The following is a 22,028-nucleotide window of genomic DNA, read 5'->3' as shown; positions in this document are numbered from 1 at the left end:
AAAGATTTTGAGCGATCAGGGCCTGAACATACAGGAGGGTGAGAGGCATACAAAGAATAGAGTGAACTGGAATGATGTGGTATAATGGGGTTGACATGCCGATAATGGATTGAACCAGGGCATGTGAAACATCTGGGGTAAACCATGGAAAGGCCTGTGGGGCCTGGATGTGGATAGGGAGCTGTGGTTTCAATGCATTACGCGTAACAGATAGAGACTGAGTGTGAATGAATGTGGTATTTTTTGTCTGTTTTCCTGCTACCCCCTTGCTGAAGCAGGGGGTAGCAATGCTGTTTCCTGTGGGGTGGGGTTACGTCAGGAATAGATGAAGGCAACCAAGTATGAATATGTATATGTGTACATATGTATATGTTATATGGCTGCGAGGCGAGGGCTATAGATAGAGTTGTGCGGAGGAGGGTGCATGTGTTGGAAATGAGATGTTTGAGGACAATATGTGGTGTGACATGGTTTGATCAAGTAAGTAATGAAAGGGTAAGAGAGATGTGTGGTAATAAAAAGAGTGTGGTTGAGAGAGCAGAAGAGGGTGTTTTGAAATGGTATGGTCACATGGAGAGAATGAGTGAGGGAAGATTGACAAAGAGGATATATGCGTCAGAGGTGGAAGGAACGAGAAGTGGGAGACCAAATTGGAGGTGGAAAGATGGAGTGAAAAAGATTTTGAGTGATTGGGGCCTGAACATGCAGGAGGGTGAACGGCGTGCAGGGAATAGAGTGAATTGGAATGATGTGGTATACCGGGGTTGACGTGCTGTCAATGGATTGAACCAGGGCATCTGAAGCGTCTGGGATAAACCATGGAAAGTACTGTGGGGCCTGGATGTGGAAAGGGAGCTGTGGTTTCGGTGCATTATTACATGACAGCTAGAGCCCGAGTGTGAAAGAATGGGGCCTTTGTTGTCTTCCTAGCGCTACTTCGCGCACATGAGGGGGGAGGGGGTTGTTATTACATGTGTGGCAGGGTGGCGATGGGAATGAATAGAGGCAGACAGTATGAATTATGTACATGTGTATATATGTATATGTCTGTGTGTGTATATATATGTATACATTGAGATGTATAGGTATGTATATTTGCGTGTGTGGACGTGTATGTATATACATGTGTATGTGGGTGGGTTGGGCCATTCTTTCGTCTGTTTCCTTGCGCTACCTCGCTAACGCAGGAGACAGCGACAAAGCAAAATAAAAAAATAAATAAATAATATATATATATATATCCCCTGAGAATAGGGGAGAAAGAATACTTCCCACGTATTCCCTGCGTGTAGTAGAAGGCGACGTAAAGGGAAGGGAGCGGGGGGCTGGGAGCCCCTGGGGAGCCCCCCCCCCCACACACACACACACACACACACACACACACAAAAAAAAAAAAAAAAAAAAAAAAAAAAAAAAAAAAAGGAACAGAGAAGGGGGCCAGATGAGGATATTCCCTCAAAGGCCCAGTCCTCTGTTCTTAATGCTACCTCGCTAATGTGGGAAATGGCGAATAGTATGAAAGAAAAAAAGACTATATTATGTATCAGAAGTGGAAGAAAGCACATTGATACCTATTTGTATTATGTGGGGAGGGAGTTTTACACCCATGGGGACCCATCCCTTGGACATTATGTACCATACAACTACTTAAACTTATGTATGCTGTCAGTACTGACCATGTTCTCAGTCATCTTATTCCATTCATCCATCAATCCCGTTTTATAGAACTGACAGTGATCAGGTCACCCCTCACTCTTCTCTCTTTCAAGGTGGGAAAATCTATATCTCTAGCCTTTCCATGTACCACAGTTCTCTTAATTATGGTACCTTCTTTGTGTGTGTGAATGTAATTACCTATTTGTTGTCATGTAAGGGGAGGGAGCTTTACACTCGTGGGGTGTATGAGTGCATGTAGACATCACCTGTCATTAGACATGAAACTAAAGAAAATGCTGTTGAAATATATTCACATCTGCAGTAAAACTGCTTAAATACTTTAAAAGCTAATCATGTTCATTTACAATTAGTCATGTGATATCCTTATATATGAAAACAAGTTAACTCTACTGTTTCTTGAAAACAGAGAAACTAGCTCAGAACACATTACGGACAAAAATATATACCTTTACTTGGGATCACTGATTAGCATCAAGGTTTAGGCTGTATCTTTACAGATATAGGTAAGTTTTTTAATTCACTTAAATAACACTAACCTAAAGTAAAAGATACTGATCCTTACCTTTTCTTTCATCAAATCCAAATGAAACTCTTGCTCAATCATTTGTTTCTTCACCCATTCCAAAACTAAGTTACAGAGGGCATGACCTGTGATGGCTGCTTCATCATGTGTCCTATGTATAACAGACACCTGAATTTTAGGAATATCAAGGGAATCCCTTGTCACTTGCACCAGATCACTCTGAAAGGTGAGAGAAAGCCTTCAATACACTATGCTCACAATGTCTATTCATCTATCACAAAATATCATTTTGGAATTCCTATTCAAAAATATGTACAGTAATCTGCTGTAGCTTGATGACCAAGGACAAAACATTCTTAGGTTCTAAAAAGCATGGGAGGCATTGGGAATGATAGGTAGCTATGGCCTGATGAAAATGGCAGTAGTGAAATGATACATGGAATAAGTGCACCAAGAGGTATGAGTGTTACATATTCATATAATTGATGGGCTTGAAGATGATCGATAAGTGTTGCACTGCTGAACTATGGAGAAATGAACTGATATATAGCATAGCATTTGTAAGTATACAACACTCTTCTTTCTTTTCTTTCAAACGATTTGCCATTTCCCGCGTTAGCGAGGTAGCGTTAAGAACAGAGGACTGGGCCTTTGTGGAATATTCTCACCTGGCCCCCCCCTCTTTTTTTTTTTTTTTTAATTTTCCAAAAGAAGGAACAACACTCTTCTATTACTGGAATAATAGGAAAAGTTCAAAAGTATGGCAAGTCACTTTGGAACATATTTCTTTTTATGTTATCCTTGGCTCCTGCAGCTATGAGGCAATGCACCACACAGAAACAGTATGAAGTGGAATTCTATGGAGCAAGTGGATCCTTGGAAATGCTGTAAGCTTTTTTGTACTCTGACAACGATACAGCATTCTTAAAGGAGACTTCTCACTGACAGTGTTACCTCTTGCAGGTGAAGTATACCAATTTCATTCAAAATAAAACCAGTTCTTTTAATTATATATCCCCAGGACGACTTAAAAAGGATCCTGCATCTTCAAGAGTGCAAAACAATCAGTAACGAAAAGAATGAACTTCTTTGGAGTGAATGTTCTTAACAAAATTGTATTTCTTTTCAAATACTGACAATGATACAAACTCAGTGAAGCTGACTTTTCTCCTGCAGTGTAACCATAAGCATGCAGTCTGCATTATATACATATTTATAATGGGGTGAAGGAACAGGTTGGTTAATCAGTTGTTGTTTGAAGATGACATGCCTCTAAATGCAGATCCAAAGAAAAACTTCAAAAGCTTGGATTAGTTTGAGCTAACTCTGAAGAACTTGTTCAAAAGATACTGAACTCGGAGTTAAAGGAAGATTTGAACGTAGCATTTATATAACTGGAGAAAGCATACAACAGGGCTGACAGAGATACCTAGTCAAAGGTGTCATGAATACATGGTGAGATAGAAATACTACTATGTGCAATGAAGGGTTTTTATCAAGGAAGTAAGATATGTACAGGATGGGATGGAGGAGGACGAGTGAGACCAGATGAAGGTGGGTGTCTGTCAATATTGTGTGATATCACCATAGCTATCTACTCTACTCACTGATGTGGTGATGACAGAAGGAAATGCAAAGGTCTTACAGAAAGGGGTGGAGCTACAGTATGCTGAGGTTGGTGGGGCCTATGAAGTGAGCCAGAAACTGCTTGCATGACACAGCTTTGGTGGGAGACTTGAGAGAGAAACTCCAAACACTTGTCTAAGTTTGGGAAAGTGTGAAAAAGAAGGAAAAGGAGATTTACCATGAAGTAGCAGGGGGATGAGACAGGATGGTTTGAATACAAGATTTTAATGGGAAGGACATGGAGGAAGTGGAGTGTCTTAGGTACCTGGGTATGGACATAGCAGCTGAAAAAAAACATGGGAGTTGAGTCATCAGGTGGGAAAGGGAGGGACTACAGTCCTGGATACATTAAGGAGTTTGGAAACATGTCACTGTCTGTTAGGGTAAAGATGGGAATGTATGATGGTAAAGTAGTCCCAGCTTTACTGTATGGATGCAAGTCTACGGCCTAACAATATAAAGGAACAGAAGAGGTTAAACAAGTTGAAAATTAAACACTTGAGAACAATATGCACAATAAGGTTGGTTGACCATGTGTAGAATGACAATGTATGGCAAAGTTTGATAGTAAGCACAGTCTAATTGAGAGAAGTGGCCTGGGTATGGAAATGGATGAACACATGGAGTGGGAAATCAAAGAACGACACTGAGGATCTACATATTGAATGAAAAGAAAACATCAGGAATGGGGATACAAAGGAGATGGAAGTACGGAGTGAAAGGGGCTTTGAGATGTCATGGCCTGAACATCCAGACAGGAGAGGCATGCATGGGACAGAGTTAACTGGAATGATGGGGTATACTGGGACAATATATAGATAATGGGATGAAGCAGTTAGAAAACACCATGAAATGGTCTGTGGATGGTCGGCTCTGGTTCCATTGCATAAATGACAACTAAAGAGTGACTAATAATAAAGTTCAAATTAAAGTCTCAAGTCTATAATTGTTTACAATAAGCATTCATTGTCCAATACCTGGATTCTAGAATGCTTTAACTTCTAAGGTGAAACTCACCACTTGCTGGATATACTCATCAACACGCTTGACGAGTTCTTCATTGGAAGCAATACCGCTGACAGCTCGCACCGCCAAGCAATTTTCAGGAGTCAGATGAGCCACGAGGTGTTCACCACAAGCCCGAGACACAGTTTCCATCTGCGAAAATGAAGCATGTCATTACAGAATTATCTACTGTATATTTTTTGGAGAAAAACAGTAATGAGAGAGAGAGAGAGAGAGAGAGAGAGAGAGAGAGAGAGAGAGAGAGAGAGAGAGAGAGAGAGAGAGAGAGAGATTCCTGAATAAGGGATCTATGAGAAAAAGTCCCCTAAACACAGTAAATTTGTCAGGGCTAGTAAAACCTTAATGACCCCATCCTGAAGGTTTGTCCTTCTTTCACCATTCAGTGGGTCACTGCGCTGTAGGAATCTACTACACTCTATGGGGTACCCCCTTATAATATGGATTTTTGGGTACTTCTAACACTAAAAAACATTAAATTCACTAACAAAAAATTGAGGATGATGAGAAAGAAGAGGCTGTTCTTCAAATCTATAGTTCTCTCTAATGGGATTCATGCTATAAGCACAGCAAATGACAGCATTATTCCATGAAGGAATATGAGATTAACCTTGGCTTCCTTGTTGAAGTTTATTATCCCATGAAGGAATAAAAGATTTGCCTTAACTTCCTTGTTAGTTTAAGTTGATGTAAATCCTGTCAAGTGTTCACCTGCATAACTGTCTGCTTCAAGGCTCCATTATTCTGAACTAAAGCAGATACGAGTGGAAAGTAAAAACAAGAAAATACAGAGTGCTTGGTAGGTCCTTTCCAGTTCATGTGCCTGACTTTTACAGACTGGATCTACTGCTGCTTGACTGCCAGAAAATCTAATGGAAAGGAATGGAGAGTAAAATCATTCCTGTTTGTCATGCTGCAACATATCTTTTACCATCTTGTATGCGGCTGCCTGAACCTGAGGACGGTGAGGTTCCAATGTCGCCATCTGCCATAATTGTCCCTACCAAACTTTATAGTTTAATTACAAAACTATCTATACTGACTAATAAATTTACAGAACGAATTTTAAACTAATTTAACTTAAATGCTAATTAGAAACCTTTAAAGATTTTACATTATCCACAATTCAACTCAAAAACTCCTGTTTCTTAGTCCAATGCAAGTTATTCCTTTTCACAATATGGTGGCTCAAACAATGATGTCACAGCAATGTAGGTAACTAGGACTGCTCAAACTCAATTCTCATAAAGGTAAGAAAGATCATTCTTCTGTGATATCTCAAAGAATTTTCCATGGATTTTGTTCAAATTTTCAGCATTTTCTTTTTGAAACATTCTATTGCATAAAGTAATATGAAGTTGCAATGGATATACCCTTTACGAATAGAACTAGACAGATATACTGATGATAATTTCTCTTTTCTACTTAACAACACACTGTTCTCATTACATGAACTATGGTGTTAATTTTCAGCTTTAGAAATTTTTTATAAGCTGAAGTTTTAATTCAAATCCTAATGAAAAAATTAAGTGTGAGAAAATCATCCTCATAATCGTCATCCTTCATAATTATAATCATTATCATATAACCCCAGCTTTGAAGTTTCACTACAATCATAAGAAAGGAAATGGTGCACTCCACTGCAGTGAAAAGTTCCATTTTTTACTTATCAATTAATCATGATACATCCTCACCAAAGGTGACCTTTCACTCACCATGTAAACACAAGCAAGCTGAGTCCTGTAACAACTGCCCACTTCATAAGTATTCATAAACAATTATACAGCTCCAGGACCCATCGCATAAAGCTTTTGCAGATCAATGCTGCACTCCAATCAGGAGTAGGAAAATGACAGACTCTTTTGGAGTGAGAAGGTCCTCAGTGAAACTGTACTCCTTTTGTCCACTTACAATGATATAGCCTCACCAAAAAAGACTTTTTACTTAATCTGTAACCACAAGCAGGCAGAGTCTAATAATACCTAAGTATTTTGGGGGCAGCATGAATGTTGAATTCCTCTGAGTGCAACAATGTAAATCCTCTTAAAAGAAAATTATGATTAATTAGGATACCAGTGTATACTGTTAAGGATGTACAAACCTTAAGCCTTTTAGCGGCAAAGAAAACAGTTTTGACAAGGGATTCAGGCACTTCCAGGTATCCAGTGTAGGCATAGCTCACAAGCCTCTCGATTGAATCCTTATCAAATCCGCTGCTTAGTTTGTACATCAGCTGAAAAAAGAACGAGTTTTTTCTCTAAATATCTATCTACTTAATATTCATCTTATTAATACATTATATAATAAAATATAATCATACTTGCTTCACCTCATCCATTCCTATCCCCACCCCGCCCTACAGGAAACAGCATTGCCACCCCCTGCGCTAGCAAGGCAGTGCCAGGAAAATAGACAAAAAAAAGCCACATTCATTCACACTCAGTTTCTAGCTGTCATGTGTAATGCACCAAAACCACAGCTCCCTATCCACATCCAGGTCCCACAGATCATTCCATGGTTTACCCCAGACATTTCACATGCCCTGGTTCAGTCCAGTGACAGCGAGTTGACCTGATATACCACATCGTTCCAATTCACTCTATTCCTTGCACGCTTCTCATCCTTCTGTATGTTCAGGCCCCAATCACTCAAAAGCTTTTTCACTCCATTCTTCCTCTCCAATTTGGTCTCCCACTTCTCCTTGTTCCCTCCATCTCTGACACATATATCCTCTTTGTCAACCTTTCCTCACTCATTCTCTCCATGTGTCCAAACCATTTCAACACACCCTCTTCTGCTCTCTCAATCCCACTCTTTTATTACCACACACCTCTCTTACCCTTTCATTACTTAATCAAGGCACCTCACACTAAGAATTGCCCATAAACATTCCATCCCAACATATCCACCCTCCTCTGTACAACTATATCTACAGCCTATGCCTCACAATCATGCAATATTGTTGGAACTACTAATCCTTCAAATAAACCCATTTTTTGCTCTCCAAGATAATGTTCTCTTTTTCCACACATTCTTCATCGCTCCCAGAACCTTCACCCCCTCCCCCACCCTATGCCTCACTTTTGCTTCCATGGTTTCATTCGCAGCCAAGTCCACTCCCAGATAACGAAAACACTTCACTTCCTCCAATTTTTCTCCATTCAAACTAACATCCCAACTAATTTGTCTCTAAACCCTGCTGACCCTGATAACCTTGCTCTTATTCACAGTTACTCTTAACTTTCTTCTTTCACACACTTTTCCAAACTCAGTCACCAACTTCTGCAGTTTCTCATTCGAATCAGCCACCAGTGCTCTATCACCAGTGAACAACAATTGACGCACTTCCCAGGCCCTCTCATCCCAAACAGATTGCATACTTGACCCTCTCTCCAAAACTCTTGCATTCACCTCCCTAACCACCCCATCCATAAACAAATTAAACAACAATGGTGACATCACTCACCCCTGCCACAGATCAACCTTCACTGGGAACCATCTACTCTCCTCTCTTCCTACTCGCACACATGCCATACACCCTTGATAAAAACTTCTCAATGCTTCTCGTAGCTTACCTCTCACACCATATATTCTTAATACCTTCCACAAAGCATCTCTACCAACCCTATTAAATGTCTTCTTCAGATCCATATATGCCACATACAAATCCATCTGTTTCGCTAAATATTTCTCACATACATTCTTCAAATTGAAGTTAACACCTAATCCAAACATCCTCTACCACTTCAGAAACCACACTGCTCAACCCCACTCTGATGCTCTGTACCTGCCTTCACCTTCTTAATCAATACCCTCCCTTTATACCTCCTTTCTTGCTATATGCCCTTGCATTTGTATGGCTTAACTTCCATCCTCCATACCCATGCATTTAACAACTGCAGCCTCACCTCTACATTCATCAGTTCTGCAAAATACTCTTTCCACCTTCCTTCTACTTAATTATTTGATTCAGCAAGTCCCCTTCCTTACTGTTCACATTAACATTTCCACTCTAACATTCACCTCTTTCCACTTTCACCTCCTTCCAGTACAATTTCTCATCTTCCCTAACCTTTTCACTCAACTTTCTTCCAAAATCTTCTACTTTTTCTATGCTTTCAGCTTCTTAACATTCTGCTAACTCGTATTCTTTCCACCTACTTTGCTAAAATTCCAATGGTACAATCCTTTCAAGCAATGTACCATGCACCATTTCCTTCTCTTCCCCAGCATTTCCCCTTTTATTCCCATATCTCATGACCGTATATCCAACTACTAACTCTACAATCTTTAAGTCTTTATCTAAACATCTTAAACATCTCATTCACACATGACTGCATCCCTACATTTATTACACTTCCAACTAAACCTCTGGTCACCCTCCTTTCATAATCCTCCTTGCATTCTTTCTGATTCATTTTCTCACTTGCCAACACTTTTACCTCTCTATTCTTCCTTACATCACACCTCTACCTCTCCCTAATCTCCAACCCCACAAGATCCACAACCTTTCTCAACCTTTGTCCACTGCCCCATAATCAATCAAACCCTTCTGTTATTTTCCATCATTTCTCATCCATGTATACCTGTAGATCATCTTGTGCTCAAAAAAGATGTCTGCAAGGAATAAATTCTTTTCTGTGCAGACATCCACTAGATAACTTCTATTCTCATTTACTCCCCATTTACCAACTACCATGTCAATTTCATCCCACATTTGCATTAATATCTCCCATTATGGCAACCATTCTCTCACCTCTAAACAACTTACCACTCAGTCTTCATATTCACAGGCACATATACACATAACTACACGTGTAACAAGTTCAGCCTTTCCGATCACCCACACTGTTCTTGACTGATTCCATCCATACTCTTGATCAGAGCACAATTGCATATCCTTCCTTCCCTAGGGAACTTCATGGATAATTTTCAGTCATTCCCATCCACACCATTCCTTCCATGCACTCCCATAACTTGCATTCCTCATTTCTTTTTTCACTCCATACACCCTACACAAGGATATGGGTTTCCCTGATCCCCAGCATATCAAAACTAACTTTTAAATTTCTCAACAAGCTCCCTCCTTTATTCTAACCAGTCATCCCATTTACATTAAGGACCATCACCCTCAACCGCTCATCCCTATTACTCCCTATAAACAAGTGGTAGACTCCAGTGCCACTTCTTAGCCTTAATAGGCCATTAGCAAAGGGCAACTCTAGTATAGTGTTTCCTAAAGGCAGCAGTGCTCCAAACTGTCCAAAATACTAAAATCCCAGCATACCTCAAGCATCTGTCTGGATTTAAAAACCTATTAGTGCCCTGATGGAGATCGGCAATGCTTCTCCCTTCTCTTCCACCTCTAATGGTGAAATAACATGGTTAGCATGAGAAGGTGGAGTGAGATTTGCATGCTCCATAAAACTAGAATATCCCTTTGAGAAACTGTAATTCAAAACTTTTAAGCCCCCTTATCACAATAGGAGCACCTGTTTAACCTCACTGGTTACAATACTGCCACTGTGCAAATATACAATGTAGTCTGGCATTGAAAAAACTTAATAATTATGATCAACAGTTTTTTACTAACTTACCCTTCCTTCATGTGCAGTCTTATGATCATCCTCAGAAGTAAATAACTCAAAGAAATATGGTGAAGCACAAGCCAAGACAGAGCGATGAGCATGGATTTCTGAGCTCCCAACCTGTAAAAAAATCCTTGTCAATTGAGAAACAAAGAAAAAGGCAAAATTAAAATCTTTACATATCAGATTATATTCTAAACCAAAGACATGTGCTTAAAATATACATGAGGAGCTAATCAGAAAGAGAGCCATGTGCTTCTTTATTGAGAAACTACAACAATGTTTCACAGATACAAGCTAGAATATGCAAGCAGAAAGAAGACATGATATATGTGATGTCAAACAAGCATTTCCTTAAAGTGATGGATGGAATCTACTTAACTGTTCATGGTTTTGGTCTATTTTGGTGTGTGTGAAATGGTCTTAGTACATCTATGTGTGTATGTGAGTATAAGTATGTCCATGAGCAAGTGTATGTGGAAGTATGTGTCTGATTACCTATTTGTGCAAAGAAGGAAGTCTTACATTTCTGGGCATAAATTCTCTTAATCTCTCTTTTCTACGATTCATTTTCTTAAATCCTTTGTTTTGTCCAGTGACTACTTCTTCACTTAATTCATATGATCTATTTCATCCAATACTTCTGTAAGCATATTCTCTTTTTGAGGTCTTTTACCTCCACAGGATGGTTTCCTGCAAGTTATGATGATGCTTCTCTGCTCACCTCACAAGCTTCAACAGACAGAGAATTTCCAGTAATTCTCACCCCCACACCCTGTTCTTGAATCGAAAAACCATGATGCAACCAATCATACACTTCATCACATGAGTACCATGATCAATACCACAAACTCTTTGAATGGTACTAGACTACAAATCACATCCAAATCATACTTCAACCATAATAGCTGAAACCAGCTACTCTCCACTAACATTACAGGTGATCAACAAACTACAGCCATACATTCATCCTACCAGTTGCAAGACTACAGCAACCCCTTTCATCTGTTCAGCTGTGATAAGCTAAAATGATACCCTTCATCCATCCACAATGCCATGCTATGGCAACAATCTTCATCCATCCACAACTATGAAGGCTACAATTACATCTGTTATTCACCCTTCATCCATCTCACTAAGAAAGGTTACTACAACACCCGTCATCCATCCAGCTTTGACAGGTTAAAGTGACACCCTTCATCCATTCAGATGTAACAAGCTACTGCAGCACCTTTTATCAATCTAGTTGAAAGGTGACCATGGCAACTTTATCCATTCATCCTGTAACAAGCTACTTCAACCTTTTATCAATACAGCTGCAATGTAGACTATAGAATTTCTCATTAGAGGTTACTGAATTCTGTGCCCATTTCCTTGTGGACTGTACATAGAGAGAGAGAGAGAGAGAGAGAGAGAGAGAGAGAGAGAGAGAGAGAGAGAGAGAGAGAGAGAGAGAGAGAGAGAGAGAGCACATGGCAGTACTGGCTGACAACTGCTGGCTGAGTTCCAGCATCTGAGCCAATGAAAAGTACCAATGATCAGCACTTAACATACCCAGGAAATAAAATGGTTACTTTTTGTCTTATTTCCCCAGTACCTTCTCATATTATAAACATAATTTTCATGCCAGTATCTTATGACACCTTAAGAATAATTCTCAGTAATCTTTATACTTCATAAACCAGATCTTTCATTTCTACCTCCTCTTGTCTTACTATCAGCACTTTTAGCCTGCCCAGAATATCTAGAGGGTATGGACTGGATTACATCATTTCTCTCTACTTCCCTGGCTTTCATTACCAGCTCATATTCCTCCTTCACTTGCAGAAGCTGCTCCTTTCACCTTCATTTTTTATCACTCCTCTTTTACTTACGTTCATTAATACCCTAATTCTTACTGCTCCTTCTCTATTCCTCCACCTCCCTTTACGCTTCCTCCCCTCATGTTCCTCTGCTTCCCATTAACTTACCCATCCTACTCCTCAGCCATTACCCCACCTCCAATCAACTTCCCATGCTCCTGATCCCATAGCCCCCGACTCACTTGGAGGACAACATCACAGAAGTGTCGACTCTTCCTGAGCTGGTTTAGCTGTCCCAGGCGCTGGTGCAGGACCTCCGGCAGGTCATCCATCACCAGGCTGCCCTTCATCTTGCCTTCAGTCACCATCTTTCCTGCAAAGACAATATAACATTACTCACCAATGTTGCAGGTCTGTTGCAGCTAATCACCGAAGGGAAAAAATAAATTCAATAGGTAATCTTGATGGAGAGAAATGGGGCAAGTATTCTATGATGTGAGAGGAGATGAATCTTTACTTAGCAAGACAATAGATCATGTGAGGTCAATCTTGAGAGGAATATCAAAATATGATCAAGTGGAATTAATTATGGGGAAGAAAAACAGGCATGTAATGTCTGCCTTGGGGTATACAGGTCAGAATGGATAAAATTTTGTGGGATAACAAGCGATGATAAATTTCTCTTTGACAAGCTGTTATGAGAGAAGTTAATCCTGGAAAATATTGGTTATGAGAGGTTTGGCTTGGGGAGGAAACATCTCATGTGGTGCCACTGTTCATGAATAAAACTGAAATGGGTAGGGAGGAGGGGGTAGTATTAGGCTGTCATAATCAATGTCTACTTTCTTTCTATAACTCTACAATGAGATGGCCTTGACTGAATATATTTGTCCATGCCATGTTGGTCACCATGAAAAAATTAGACACCCCTAAACTTAAGAGTCATCCCAGTAAGTCTTGATTCTTTGTCAGATGATTTAACGTCCTTGCTTCTAGTAAGTGTAAGAGGTCCACTTTATGCATTTCCTATAAATCTCTTGGACCTCATGTGCATTTCCTAAAAATCTCTAAGTTATGGCTGCTACACAACACATTCACCTGAAGCTACAACAGAATATCATATAAGCATAAGAAACAGGACATGTCAGAGATGTCTTTACAAACTAAAAAATACTTGTGGGAATGTAAAGGCTTAGCCCAAATTGTGGCCATAGTTATTCCTGATCTCTGAAAAAGGCATGCCAGAGGGACTGAGTCTCTGGTAATTTGCTTGCAGATGATGCTATAAGTGAGCTAAACAAACTCACAGAGAAATGGTAGGAATCCAACTGAACTAGGAAGTACTACCATGTGGGTATCTGGAGGATTAATAATGGCAGCACAGTAAGTTAGCACTACAGTGGCTGGCAGGTTCCCATTCCCTAGCCCAAACTGCTGTCTTTTCCTTCTGTCTCCTACACATTTGGGTTGCAGGTGTAAGTTTGCAAACACAAAATCGCTCTATCACACAACCAACTCTCAATAACATATACCTACTGATATATACAGTGTGTTACAGGGAGAGTATCTAACTAAAGTTGCCCTGTCTCTTGACCTTGTACATATGCACCATGTCTTTATATATATATATATATATATATATATATATATATATATATATATATATATATATATACACCACCCTAAGCCAGGAACCCCTTTATTGACGGCCCCAATGGGACAATGAACAACTAGAACTACTTGTGACCTGACTGCCATGCCCAGGATTCGAACCAATGTGGGCTCTATTTCACACGGGATCATGCTGATTCATAATCAGTACTCAAATCCACTACACTACGAAGCCCCATGTGTGTGATAACTATTTGTGAGTTGCTGTGAGATAATTCTACACTCACACTGCACCATGTTATAATATATACATATATACATATACATACATATATATATATATATATATATATATATATATATATATATATATATATATATATATATATATATATATATGTGTGTGTGTGTGTGTGTGTGTGTATAAAACTAAAAAGAAATTTAAAGACACTCTCAACTATACTGACATAGTTGGCATATGATGGTAGATGCATGTCCCACCTCCTGGTGCATGTCTTGGGTCACAAGGCAGCTGGTATTAGGGCTCCATAGGGTAGGAACTGGGTCCTTAGTCTTCACTCTCCACGTTATTTGTATTCTCCTCATGACCCCAGGTAAAAGCAGACAGGGGTGAGGACTTCTGGTGCATTCAATTTTTTCTTGTTACCTTAAAACGGTCAATTACAGCACATCTTCAAAAGTACCCACACGTTTCTACTATTACCTCTCTCTAGCACACTCCATCACTGATGCCCTCCACCTAACCAACCCAATACTTTAAACCTATCAATCTCAAACTCGAATACTGTGAATATCTTACACCAAATAGTGTAGTAAAGGGTAAAATATATACCTTCGTATGTTTGAAATGAAAGGTCGGTGAAAAATTAATGTTGCAACCAGTGCTCTAAAAGTTTTTAGGCATCACCTGAAACTGTCCTTTTATTTTACACTGCAGGAACGATTCAGGGATTACCATATGATAACTGCCCAATTTTTCTACATTAAAACTTTTATATGTAACAAACGAAGACAGAAGTTGTAAGATTTATCAAGCATTTACATGACCAAGAATAATTGGTTTTCAAAACCAATATTTTCCGTATCTATATCTATACTCATTTTTTTTTTCTACAAATTAATCAATATGTTATCTATATCACTTCACTAACGATGTATTCTTAACTGATATAAGGATACTGAGTGCCGTCAATAGTGATGTCACGTGACTTTTTGAAAGCCTGGTGGGCAGGGAACGTTACTGTGATTATTTTTGTGTTCTCATTTTGGGCATTTAGTGTTGTTCTGTGTATACAATCTCTCTCTTTTTACGTTTTTGAACAAGGTGAAAAGCTGTATAGCTGTCGGATGTGCCATTCAACAAACTATGGGTTCAAATCTGACTTTCAGTCGTCTTAACAAAATACCCGGGAAGGAGAATTTGGGTGGCAGCCATTAATCGAAGAAAAAATTTTTATACCTGGCAAAGACAAGCCCAGACAGTGACGTGAAAGTGTGCGGGATTCATTTCATCACCGGTAAGTAGTTTCTCTTGACAGTATTGTAGCTACTGATTCAAGCAATCATTTTAACTATTTCTGAATCATTGTCGCGTGTATGTTAAAGCCCCAACTCGACTGAACAAACAGTGACAAACAGTCATTACATTAATTATGTTTTGCATAGTCAAGTTTGCCTTCTGCAACGCAATTTGGAGAGGTCTTTGTAAGCTGGGAATTTGTAATCTGTCAGCTCCTCCGCCCTCCAACGGTCTAATGGCGATATTGCAAAGTGCATAGCAACTTATATGAACAATTTAATTTCACTTTATATCTTTCTGTTTTGTGCCTCAGAATCCAAAGGTTTGTTTTATTTGACATCCGTTCACAGCCGACTCGCAAGTGGCCACGATTGTTGTTTTGCCCACCAGCATTTTGAGAACAAGCAAGATGCTGTTGTTGTTTTGGTGACTAGCCTATTAAACTTTGTTAGAGACATTACTTAAATTTCCTTGTAAACAAATGTCTAACTCTCCACCAACAATGACCTTGTACAATCTTATCCTGCTGATGTATATGCTTTCCTAAATATCTATTTTCGATTCATGAATGTTTTAAAAATATTTACAATCATTAATCTCTTGTGCGTTAAAAATATTTGTCATGTCTACATGGATAACATGTCTAGAATCTGCTCATCCCTTGTGCCACTTACAATTTTGTACCGCCAGTTTTAAGAGAAATTAGCGCTCATTTTGTGTGGGCCAACTGTTGTACTCTACGGTGTCCTACAGCATCTTAAGTTACGTTTGTATGTATCATCATGTCTCATTTTTCTGAAAAAATCTGCACTTTAAAAAACCTGTTTCAACGTGGAAAATGCATTTTGACTTGCTAACGTACCAAGATAATGGTTCTTGTTTTTTTTAGTGCTTTTCTGGAATATTTCCTTTTTGGAGATCATGTCTTGGTCCAGACCTGTACGTCTAACGTCTCCATTACTCAAGTTTAACTCATCCTTTTATTTCTCCCTACAAAGAAGTTTGCTTCCCATGGCAACAATGGTCTTGCAGTGTCCCAGTGCAGCTGTGTTTATTTTGTTATTTGGATCACACAACGTGCTTACTAAGTCGTGTTCCTCTGGCGTTGTTTTTGGTGCTTGATGTCACGGCATATACACCACGTAGTTTTTTTTTTTTTTTAACAATGACTTAATTTGATGCAATTTGTTCGGGTATATTTCCCTGGTTAACGACTAGCTTCGGGTTTTTCTTATGACTGAAGTACAGAACGCAGTTTCATCCAAGGATGTCTGTTACAACAAGGCAGAAACAAGTCATGAAATACTTCTTGAGTACATTCCCTATTTCGTAATTGATATTCTGATCAAACTACGTTTATTAGGCACTGTTGTGCGTTAACTACTTTTCAAAGGTCGAGGTACATACCAGCCAGACAGCCGATTATTTTTTTAAAGGGAAAGGGTTGCGTGGCGAGACCAAATTTGTAAGCATCATGATATACTTCCATTTTATAGGCACAGAGGGGAAACTAAGGACGACCAAACAGTATCAGTTTTGGAGATTAGGACTCATCAAGGAACCACTTTTAATGTTTACATTAGGAGAGCTGGGTCTCCTAGATGCTCTTCGTAGACAATACAAAAACAGATCAATAATCACAAAATGTTTCCTTTTTGCGACATAATTATCTCTGATTTTAGTTTATGTGCATAGAATTATCAATGTTTCGTTATGATCATGGTTATCAACCTTGATTCTGCCTCCAGCATAACCTATGCGAATTCCTAATAAATATCATTCGTTGGATCTTTCCCAGTCACCTCTAAGATCCTGAAGATCAGATGATTGAGTAAAATGAATATTACTCACACGTACTTCTAAATGACTGGTTTCATTTAAGTCTTACGACGGGAAACAAATTCTCGGAGAACTGGCATTTCGATTCAGTAATGAATTTGTCCTTGAACTGAAAACATCCAGCACTTCTTACAGCACATCCCCCCCCCAAAAAAAAAAAATCGCATTATGATGATGAATTCCATCCTGCATCAACAATCCAGTCAAAAACTGACACACTTCCTGCCGACGTCCACCTCCCTCAAGACATTCCAGTAACGCTTCCTTGCCGTGTCCGCCACTCGTGGGGTTGTCGAACAGCCAAATTTTCTTGCATTTCACATTTCTTTAACAAGTGGTCATATCACATTTATCGGTCTCGTCAGTAAAAATGACAAGCACACACACACACACACACACACACACACATATATATATATATATATATATATATATATATATATATATAATATATACGTATATTGTTTTATACTTATTCGCTGTCTCCCGCGTTTGCGAGGTAGCGCAAGGAAACACGAAAGACCTGGCCCAACCCACCCATGTATATACATAAACGCCCACACACGCACATATACATGCCTATACATTTCAACGTATACATACATATACATACACAGACATATACATGTATGCACATGTAAACACTCGTACTTGCTGCCCCCATTCATTCCGTCGCTACCCCGCCACACATGAAACGGCATCCCCTCCCTCCCCCCGCGCGCGCACAGGTAGCGCCAGGAAAAGACAACAAAGTCCACATTCGTTCACACTCAGTCTCTAGTTGTTATGTGCAATGCATAGAAACCACACCTCCCTTTCCACATCCAGGCCCCACAAAACTTTCAATGGTTTACCCCAGACGCTTCACATGCCCTGGTTCAATCCATTGACAGCACGTCGACCCCGGTATACCACATCGTTCCAATTCACTAATCCTTACACGCCTTTCACTCTCCTGTATGTTCAGGCCCCGATTGCACAAAATCTTTTTCGCTCCATCCTTCCAACTCCAATTTGGTCTCCTACTTCTCCTCGTCCCCTCCACCTGACACATATATCACCTTGTAGATCTTTCCTCACTCATTCTCTCCATGTGGCCAAACCATTTCAACATGTCCTCCTCTGCTCTTCCATCCACACTCCTTTTATTACCACACATCTCTCTTACCCTTTCATTATTTACTCGATCAAACCACTTCACACCACATATTGTCCTCAAACATTTCATTTCCACCAACACATCCACCATCCTCACAACCATATCTATAGCCCATACCTCGCAACCATATAACATTGTTGGAAGCACTATTCCTTCAAATATACCCATTTTTGCTCTCCGAGATAACGTTCTCACCTTCCACAAATTCTTCAACGCTCCTAGTACCTTCGCCCCCTCCCCCACCCTGTGACTCACTTCCTCTTCCATGGTTCCATCCGCTGCTGAATCCACTCCCAGATATCTAAAACACTTCACTCCACTCCACTCAAACTTACCTCCCAATTAACTTGTCCCTCAACCCTACTTATCCAAATAACCTTGCTCTTATTCACATTTACTCAGCTTTCTTCTTTCACACACTTTACCAAACTCAGTCACCAACTTCTGCAGTTTCTCACCCGAATCAGCCATCGACGTTGTATCATCAGCGAACACAACTGACACTTCCCAAGCCCTCTCATCCACAACTGACTCCATACTTGCCCTCTCTCCACAACTCTTGCATTCACCTCCCTCACAACTCCATCCGTAAACAAACAACCATGGAGACATCACGCACCCCTGCCGCAAACGGACATTCACTGGGAACCAATCACTTTCCTCTCTTCCTACTCGTACACATGCCTTACATCCTTGATAAAAACTTTTCACTGCTTCGAGCAACTTACCTCCCACACCACATACTCTTAATACCTTCCACAGAGCACCTCTATCAACTCTATCATATGCCTTCTCCAGATACATAAATGCTACATACAAATTCGTCTGTTTTTCTAAGTACTTCTCACATACATTCTTCAAAGCAAGCACCTGATCCACACATCCTCTACCACTTCTGAAACCAAACTGTTCTTCCCCAATCTGATGCTCTGACATGCCTTTACCCTCTCAATCAATACCCTCACACAATTTCCCAGGAATACTTAAACTTATACCTCTGTAATTTGAGCACTCACCTTTATCCCCTTTGCCTTTGTACAATGGCACTATGCATGTATTCCGGTTGGGGAAAAACTCTCTCCAAGGAAGTCCATCATTTCATTCCACTCCTTTCATTGCTTGGAGTGGAGCGCGAAGCTGCAGGAACCCCTTAAAATACCTGGGATTGTATTATGATAATTTTTTCAAGAAATGAACTGAAATAATATATAGTGCATATGAACGTGCACTACCATATAACATACAAACCTCCAACAGCCGGGATCGAACACGGGACACCTGTGTTGATGGCGGGAGCATTACCGTTATGCTGTGGCCTAGCAGCAGTACAACCGTCGGCTACGGGCTACGCAGGGGTCCTGGTTTCGATCCTGGCTATTGGAGGTTTGTATGTTATATATATATATAAACATGGAACAGAAGCTTTTCCTGCGCAAGTGAGGCCTTAAGTTGCCTGGGGAATTCTACGGTCAAAAACTGACGCTCAATAGAAATACCAAGGAAGACGAAATAAAAAATATAATGGTATTTTTTTTGTGGGTCCTTTGTCCAGCGTGCTTTCATTGTGCGCGGAATAATAGCTCATGAAGTGCTTATGCGTGGCGAGGCTTCGCATTTTACTCTTCTGTTGAGATCAAAATATTTTAATGAGACCCTTACCCACAATACCATCCCTTCCCCCCCATAAAATTTACCAAGTTTTTACAACAAGCGTAACCCCCCAAAATAAACACATCCGGCCGCTCCCTCACAATCATTATTTGAGCCCTAAAACTCGTATGATTTCTTACTACCCAGCTGTACAACCCCACGTGTATATTAAAGCCCTCTTAAACGTTAATATAATTACTCGAAACGAAGTAAACTTACGTAGAAAATAAATATATATCCAAAGACACAAGCAGGCATATCGAAATACAAATTTGAAGTTTGTTTTTCTTGTTTTGAGCCATTTCACTGCACGAGAGCAGCTGCCTCAGTGATGATAAGGTGTGACTGGGAGGTCAAGTCTAGCTAACAGTTGCACCACGAATTGTTTTATAACAGCTGGAGACGATGTTCCAGACGCTCCTCTGCATGGGCGGCGAAAGAAATCCAACATGAAAAAGTACTGATGAGATAGTTCCAACGTGCTATAATATTTAGCAATGCTTTACAAGATTCTTCGATAATACGAAAAAGATTAGTTCTCTATAAAGTACGAAAGATATCTTACGTCCGAGAACGTAATATACTAGTACCAATACGACACGCATTCTGTAGTCAGGGAGAAACAGCCTACATAACTACATAACCAACAAGGCTGTAACGTCAGTGGACGAACAAAAGTACAGTGTTATATTTCTCATTCCAAAGGAATCCATCGTTCTCTTGCTCTTGTAAGGATTAAGGCCACATTGCTGCAGCGGGGTCATACGGTTATATGATTAATTAATTTATCCAGCAGTATGAAAGTGTCACACCTGATTAAACAGTATTACCCATGCTACTCAGGCCACGCCTCAATTCCTTTTAGCAGTCAGAATTAGTAAGTTCAAATAACATTCGAGGCTTCCGTCTCTCGGGTTCTTATACGGGAAGCAGCCGAGCTAGCAGAGACGGTCGGCTGGAACCGAATGTACACTGTGTTCATTGATCAAGGAGGAAGGGTCCTCATCTTAAAGCTGTCCGGGCTAACTAGCAATGCTACCTGGTACGGCTGTGTGGGTGGGACGCTGTGGTGGTGAGCAAGCCTCTGCACTGGGAGTAGACAGGATTAAAAGAATGACGTAATTTGATGCAGAAAGCATGGTAATGCAGGTTAGGGGGAGGGGGGGTTGTATGATGGTGAGTTGTGGTGAGAGGTAGACAGATAGTGCCGTGTTAGATGCGGGTGTATTGGGTACTTCAGGCTTGTGAAAGAGCAGTCCTTAAGTGTATGTTGACAGTAAGGTTGGATGGAATGTACTACTGCAAGTCATTAGTGTCTGTGTGTGTGTGTGTGTGTGTGTGTGTGTGCGGGGGGGGGGGGGTTAATGGTAGAGAAAAAATGCTCGTTAGGTAGAGAACCGTGTGTGCAGATGTACAGGGCGCAGGTGATGTGAGACTGGTGATGAGTATAATTTGTGTGTATTACGTAAGTCGGGAATGAAGCGTGGATGATGTTCACCTATGTATAATACTCCTCCAGCTGGATGATAAGCGATGTAAATGGTCGTACAGTACGTACTAGTATGTAAAACTGTAGGTGGGCATCTGTGTTACAATATATGTTACCGACTGAAAAAGTACATGGGTGTTTCTACAACAGTAGGTGGAAGAATACTACTATATCTGGGCGTATAAGATAGTAGGTGTGTGTGAAGTGTTGGTCAGAAGCGAAGGAGTGTGCAGGAGTCGTTACAAGCACTCGCTGGGTAACGTTTATATCATAAACTTTAACAATAACGAACAGTTTCTTACAACGTTTATTTCTATTCTGTTTGAGAAAACACTCCTGGGGACACTACATTAATACTCGTTAACCGCGACCTAGGATAGTATTTCCTGAAGCGATACTCATTAAGAGGTCCCGTAAAATCTGATGCAATTTCGGCTGATGGAGCGTGTGAAAAGTGCCAGGAAATGCCACCTGCCGAGTGGTTTCGCAAGAAGGCCAAGG

General features: G+C 40.2%; 1 protein-coding gene across 1 annotated transcript in view; it reads right to left on the bottom strand.

Annotated features, from left to right (window-relative positions):
* Positions 1-22,028, bottom strand: part of LOC139755547 (influenza virus NS1A-binding protein-like) — a 57,624-nt gene that overhangs the window by 19,438 nt on the left and 16,158 nt on the right. The window contains exons 2-6 of the mRNA XM_071673981.1: positions 12,482-12,612; positions 10,447-10,557; positions 6,951-7,082; positions 4,844-4,984; positions 2,240-2,419 (exon numbers count right to left, since the gene is read on the bottom strand). Of these exons, the coding sequence (XP_071530082.1) occupies positions 2,240-2,419; positions 4,844-4,984; positions 6,951-7,082; positions 10,447-10,557; positions 12,482-12,607 (690 nt within the window). The 5' untranslated portion in view covers positions 12,608-12,612. The remainder of the gene's footprint in view (positions 1-2,239; positions 2,420-4,843; positions 4,985-6,950; positions 7,083-10,446; positions 10,558-12,481; positions 12,613-22,028) is intronic.

Source organism: Panulirus ornatus, chromosome 19, assembly GCF_036320965.1.
Source record: "Panulirus ornatus isolate Po-2019 chromosome 19, ASM3632096v1, whole genome shotgun sequence".
NCBI lineage: Eukaryota > Metazoa > Arthropoda > Malacostraca > Decapoda > Palinuridae > Panulirus > Panulirus ornatus.
Note: the sequence above shows the minus strand (reverse complement) of the source record. Positions and strands in the feature narration are given on the sequence as shown.